Source organism: Bison bison, unplaced genomic scaffold (genome assembly GCF_000754665.1).
Source record: "Bison bison bison isolate TAMUID 2011002044 unplaced genomic scaffold, Bison_UMD1.0 scf7180017864280, whole genome shotgun sequence".
NCBI lineage: Eukaryota > Metazoa > Chordata > Mammalia > Artiodactyla > Bovidae > Bison > Bison bison.
In genome coordinates, this window is record NW_011494852.1 from 6,059,453 (window position 1) to 6,065,926 (window position 6,474).

General features: G+C 56.8%; 1 protein-coding gene across 1 annotated transcript in view; it reads right to left on the reverse strand.

Annotated features, from left to right (window-relative positions):
- Positions 1–141: 141 nt before the first annotated feature.
- DPF1 (D4, zinc and double PHD fingers family 1) overlaps positions 142–6,474 on the reverse strand; it is a 7,994-nt gene continuing 1,661 nt past the window's right edge. The window contains exons 3-12 of the mRNA XM_010849307.1: positions 6,332–6,439; positions 4,798–4,925; positions 4,437–4,526; positions 3,967–4,045; positions 3,653–3,784; positions 2,709–2,759; positions 2,497–2,616; positions 1,337–1,449; positions 657–738; positions 142–566 (exon numbers count right to left, since the gene is read on the reverse strand). Of these exons, the coding sequence (XP_010847609.1) occupies positions 496–566; positions 657–738; positions 1,337–1,449; positions 2,497–2,616; positions 2,709–2,759; positions 3,653–3,784; positions 3,967–4,045; positions 4,437–4,526; positions 4,798–4,925; positions 6,332–6,439 (974 nt within the window). The 3' untranslated portion in view covers positions 142–495. The remainder of the gene's footprint in view (positions 567–656; positions 739–1,336; positions 1,450–2,496; positions 2,617–2,708; positions 2,760–3,652; positions 3,785–3,966; positions 4,046–4,436; positions 4,527–4,797; positions 4,926–6,331; positions 6,440–6,474) is intronic.

Here is a 6,474-nt window from a genome sequence, read left to right on the forward strand (position 1 = left end):
GGGCTGGGGGGAGGGGCTGCCAGGCAGGCAGGACGCTGGCGTAGACTGGTGCCCAGTAGATGCGCTCAGCAGTGCCCCCTCCACCCAGCCAGACCTTATAGGACTCTTTGTTATATATTAATTTCTTTCTTTTTTTTTTAAGTTTTTGACTTTTTCTTTAGAAAAAGGCTTTGTCCATGCCCCCAGCCGGCGTCCACCACCCCTCGTGCCCGCCTAGAGGCGGGGTATGGCTTTGAGGGGAGCAGAAGGCCCTGGTACCCATTTGCCAAGGGGGTGAGGAAGGAGGGAGGAGGGAGAGGACCCTGCTGGGCCCACCAACCCACAGGGCAAACATTCCACTTGCACAGAGGGGAAGGGGTGGCCCGGCCCCCTCTCTGGCTCCCCCCGCCCCTCCCACTGTGGGGCATTAAGGAAAGGGAGAGAGTGGAGGAGCTCCGAGAGGAGAGGCAGGTAGGCAGGCATCACCCCAGAGGTCCGGGCGAGCCAGAGCCAGGCCTAGGTGAGTGTGATGTAGGCAGACGCCTTCTCTTTCAGGTGCCGAAGACAGAGGTGACAACTCCAGCTCCCTGTGGGGCGGGCAGAGGACAGGCAGTTGGGTCAGGTCTGGGCAGGGCTGCCCCAACCCCCACCCCCACGTCAGACCCTCCTCCTCTCACCTTCCGGGGGCTCCGCCATGGGGGGACTCAGGCAGTACATGTGGTAACCCCGATCGCAGTCGTCACAAAACAGCAGCTGGTCCTGGGGGGTGAGACCCGCCCAGCTGGCACCCTGGGGGCACGGGCACCAGAAACCGGGGTGGGGGGCGGGGGCAGGGGCCAGGTCAAAGGGGCTGGGGGAGGTGGTCCTCTTGCAAGACACAAAGGGCTCTGAGAAGGTCATCTTTGCAAAATCCTCTGGGCCACACCAACCGCCCTTGAGGACCATCAGTTTGTGGTTTGTAGTTTGGGTTTTATAGAATTCTGTGGGACACTGAAAATGACACTGAGATGGTCTGGAAGCCATGGGTTCAGGTCCCAGCAGAACCATGTCCCTAGCTGGGTGACCTCGGGCAAGTGTATTCCCCTCTCTGAGCGCGGTGTCTTCTCTGTGAAGTGGGAACAAGAGCACCTACCTCAGGGCGGTTGGGAGCACTCAGAGAGTGAAGAGTGTTAAGTGCCGGGTTCAATTAATGGCCACTAACAATAATAATAATACAGGTTAACTGGTGTTCACCAGGGAGGGCGCTCCAGAGAAAGGCGTTAGGCCCAACTGGCGGAGGCGGAGGCGAGGCGGAGGTGCCAGGTGGGGAGGCTGCCTGGGGGCAGGTCCCCGGGGGAGGGAGCGGACGGGTACTCACGTCGTTCTCCGAGGTGCCGCACAGGCTGCAGGACTTGCACTCGATGCACTGCCAGCGGTACGTGCGCACGGCTGCCGTCATATTCACCGTGAACTGTAAACACGAGGGGTGTCCTGGGGGCCGAGGGGCAGGGATGCGGTTAGGGGCTGCCGTGCCCCCGGTGGCTGCTGACCCTGGGGAAGCCCCTAGGGGCTCAGTCCCCACCTCCTGGCTCACAAGGCCTGACCCCACCCAGCCCACGGTGCCCCGTGCCCGTTCTGCAGGCAGCGCCGCCCTGGCCACCAGTCTCCTACCCAGCCACCATGGCAACCACACTCTGCTCCCCAGAACACCATGGCAACCGCATTCCATTACCCACGGTGCTGTGGCAACCACTTTCTACCACCCACAACACCGGGGCAGCCACGTTCTGTTAACCGCCGTGCTGAGGCAGCCACATTCCATTAGCCACAGCAGAGTGGCCAACCCATTCCCTTAACCGCAGAACGTGGCAACCACAGTCTCCCAGCCACGATGCCATGGCAACTGCCTTCCACAGAGGGGTCCCCACACCCTGGTTCCCTGCAGCCCAAGCCCATTACACACGATGCCACTGCAACCACAGGGTTACCAACGAGACTGTGGAGCGTGTCAACCCTCTGGTCGTCCCACCACCCCAGTGCAGACCCCAGGCCACCACGACACCCAATCGCCATGACAACCGTATTTCACTACCCATAATACCATGACAACCACAATTCATTAGCCCCCTGTGCTGAGGCAACCACAGTCTCTTACCCACAAGTCCACCTTGGAAAACCACATTCTATTAACCACAACTCCATGGCAAGCGCCCTCTGTTGTCCACAGCATCCAGGCAGTGGCAATCCATTACCCGCTATCACAGCCCACTACCCCTGGTGTTTGGGCAGCCATCTTTCACTGTTCCCCATGCCAGACAGGCGCGTGCCGGTGCCCACAATGCCATGACAACTGCGTGCATTGTTCCCAGAGCCTCCCTGACCCCACTGAGTTCCCCACAGTCCTCAGCAGTTGAGTCAGCTCTGTTCATCCACCAGGATGCTCTGCGTCCCCCCCTTTCTCTCTCCTCTGCTTCCTATCCTCCAGATCTGGAGTCTCTCCACCCCGGCCCCCAGAAGCCTCAGGTAGGGGGGCATCACCTGATCGCCCACAGTCAGCACAGGAGATGAGGTCCTCAGGACACCCCGTCTTCTTGGAGCCCCCCAGGCAGAAGTCGCAGTAGCCGTTGGGGATGACAGTGCCGTCAGGCGCCTTCTTGGCTGAAAGACAGCAGGCAGGGGTTAGCGGGGGCAGGAAGGGACCCTCAATCCAAGGCTGCTACAGAAATAGGGGTTGAGGGAGGCGTCCCTACCTGTGTGTTTCCTCTGTGACTCAGGGACCCAGGCCAATTCTTTGTAAAACTCTGGGGGTGGGGGGACAGAGAGAGGGGCTCTCACCACAGGCAAGGCTCCACCCTGCCCACGGCCTCAGCCCCAGGGGTGGACCCCTTGTCCAGGCATGGAGGAGGTGAGGAGAGGGAGCTGCTATCCCAAGCTGTGTCCAGCAGCAAAAGAGAGTTGCAGGGAGCCCAGGTAATTCTCATCAGGACCTCGCAACTCTCAGAATGACTGACAGGTCCTCTTTATTGGGTAAAAACTTGGCAGGTACAACTTTAGGAAAAGCCCCCTGCTTCCTCTGCCCACACGCACTTCTGCCAGACAGCCACCCCCAACTAAGCCCCAACTAAATAAAAATTAGGTAGAGGCCACTGCCATTATCTGGTATGGAAACAGACTCTCAGAAGGAAAATTCTGAGCACAGAGGTGCCTGGGTGTGTAGTAGGGGTGGGATGAAGAGACTGTTCTCTCCCACTGAGGAATGGGTGGGAGGATGGTTCCTCCACTGGCAGAGCCTCTCCCCAAGCCTTCCCCCATCCCTCAGCTGTCAAGGTTGGCACTGGATTGGCATGGGCGGATGCCAAGGGTTCCCAGGCCACGGCCCCTGCCCCTTGGCCGAAGCTTAGCAGAGAAGGGAGGAAGGGAGGCAGAGAGGGAGGGGAGTCATCTATCACCCCCCTCCCCAAGCTCTAATTGAAACAATAAATCAGACCCAGAAATATTACGCCCGGCCGGGAGCGAGGGAGAGATGGTTGGTTGCCATGGCAACCCCAGAGCCAGCATCCCCATGGTTGGTGGGGGGAGGGGACCGCTGAGCTGGAGATTTTCCAGAAATGTCTAATGTGCCCCCTCCCTCCCAGGCTCCTTAGCCCCCACTCCCAGGGCCCCTCACCACCCCACGCCCTGTCCGCCTGCTCACGTTTATGGTTGTTTTTCCGGTGGAAGGGCAGGGCGTGGCGTTCGGCGTTCTCCTCCCCCTCCTCCTCAGCCAGGTGGGTGTGGGTGTAGTGGTAGCTGAGCCCTGGCCGGTTCTTATACCGTTTCCCACAGACTGGAGAGTGAGCAGGGAGGGCCGGTCAGCCCTCCAGCCTCTGCCGCCTCCACCCTGGCCTCCAGGATCACACCTCCCTCCTCTGCCAGGGTCCAGAACGGGAGGGAAGGGGGCCAGTGGGGGGCAAGGTCTCTGGGTCCCACTCTCTCTCTCTCTCTTCCCCCCTCTTCAGAAGGACTCACTATCACAGACATACGGCTTGTCTCGGTCCTCCAGGGAAGCGGTGTCCTGGCGTTTCCGGAGCCCCCCGATGCCGTATGCCTGAGGGGACAGTCAGGAGTGAGGGGCCAAGAAAGGGAAGGAACTAAAAGAATTTTCACCATTTGGGCTTGAAAGCCCAATCACAGCTCTGCCACTTCCTAGCTGTGAGTCTAGAGTAATTCTCTTGACCTCTCAGAGGTTCCATTTTCTCATCTGTGCCACGGTAGGAAGATTGCTCTAACCCACTGTACAATCTCTGTTTTGCAAATGGCTTAATATGCCCAAGCCTTAATTTCCTCATCTGTAAAATGGGTATAAAAATCCCCTACCCCTTCAGGCTGCTCTGAGAGTTAAATAAGGTCAAATTGGGGCAGGGTCTGAACACTGCACAAGCAATCAATGGAACCCGCCTTGAGGGGAAGGATGATGGGGGGAGGTTTGAGAGCGATACCTTTCCTTTGGCCCTGTTCTTCCTCCTGGGCATGTCATCTTCTGGGTCTTCCACTTCAAGATCATGAGGAAACTCCAGCAGTTGCTGTTTCTGGGCACCAGGAGAAGGGAGACTGGGGTCAAGAAACGGGGTATTGTTCTGCTTTGGGAGGTAGTTCTGAGCACAGCAAAGATCAGGGGTGGCAGGGCAAGTTAGGAGGTCTTCCCAAAAGAAGATGAAGTATGGAGGGATGGAGACAGGATGCTCAAAGGTCCTAGGGAATCAGGGGAGATTTCAGAGCAGGAGCAAGATGGACCAGGAAACAGGCCAGTTGGGAGGGCAGCCACAGCCCCTGGACGGGTGGGGGGCTGGGCAGTCCTACCTGGCAGTCCATAATGGTCTCCTCCTCCTTCAGCTCTATCTTCTTCTCCCCTGTCTCGGCACACAGGAGAGCCTCAAGGACTGGCCCTTCAGGGAGGCCACCCTCCTTTTTCAGTGGTGCTTCACAGTCTGGGGACAAGACCACGGTAGGTAGGAGGGTGATCAGGTGAAGAACTTGTCCCTGGAGGACTCCTCAGATTGCCCAGGTTGGGGAATCATGCTCTTTTCTGGAGGAAAGAGGCTTTCCCACACTCAACCAGCAACAGACTCAAATACTCAACCACCCATACCGCCCTCAATACTTCCACACATCCTAAGGATGCCCAGATCCTGGAGAAGACACAGTCAGACCATCAGAGACCATTGGACATACTCAGGGAGAAACATGGCCGGACCCTCCTATACAACTACATAATACAAGGAGGAGACCCACCTCGACCCCCACAACTGGAGAGAACAGACATTCAAACAGGACACACATGGACATACACACAAGGGAGATACAGACAGATCATCTGAGACAGCCAGACACACGAAGGAAGAGAAACACCCAGACACTCAGATACACCCAGACTCACGGAGGAGACATAGCCAGACCCTTGGGCACACTCAGAGACACTCCGAAAGAGAACATTAGACCATCAGATAAACCCAGACCACACGGGGAAAACACAACCAAACCCTACCAAACACCTGAACATACTTAGGGGAGAGAGAGACACACCAGAGAATCACTCAGATGGATACTCGACACACAGGTGATACAAACAGTCCCTCTGGGACAATCAGACACACCCAGGAAGACAGAGCCAGATGGACACGCCAATACACCTGCCTGGACCCACACAGATCCTTGGTTATACCTGAGCAAGGGAAGAGAAACAGCCAGTGACTCTAACAGTACTGGACACATTTGAGAAGTGATAAAGCCAGACACTCATGGAGCAGCAGACATGGGCAGAAATACACCTGATACTCCAAACAGACACTCAGGGACGAGATTCTCCCAGACATTCCAGAGCATCTGGTACTCAAAGGAAGAGAGACACTCAGGAAGAGATAGACCAGACACACTTAAGAGGAAATAAGCCTGGAAACACCTGAAAAGAGACACAGACACCAAGACACGCTGTACTACAAATGGAAAAAGTTACAACCAGACACTCTGACACACCCAGACACACACCCAGACATCCACAGGAAAGAACAGGCAGATACTGTGATACATCCCAACTCACAAGGGAAGAGAAATACAAGGATGGGATACACCTAGACACACAAAACAGATACCACACTCTGTCCAGGAATACACCCGAGTCCAAGTAGAAGATGCAGTCCAAAAAACTCAGGGAAAACTGGAGAGTCTCTGTACTACCCCCAGACACACACCAGCAGACACAGCCAGTCACTCAGACACGGGCCAGGAAGGAAATAAAGGCAGATGCTCAGACGCACGAGGGCATCAACACACTGATCAGCCAGTGGTGTGGGCACCCACAGGGGCCACCCCAGGCACAGGACAGAGCCCCACCTACCGATCTTGTACTCGCAGGGCCGGAGTCTGGGGTCTTCCAGGATGTTGAGCCTCCGTTTCTTTCTCCAACAGCGGGCTGGGTACGTATAGATCTGTCCGGGGGCCAAACCTGGAGTAAGAAGGGCGGTAAGAACGCGGCTGGGA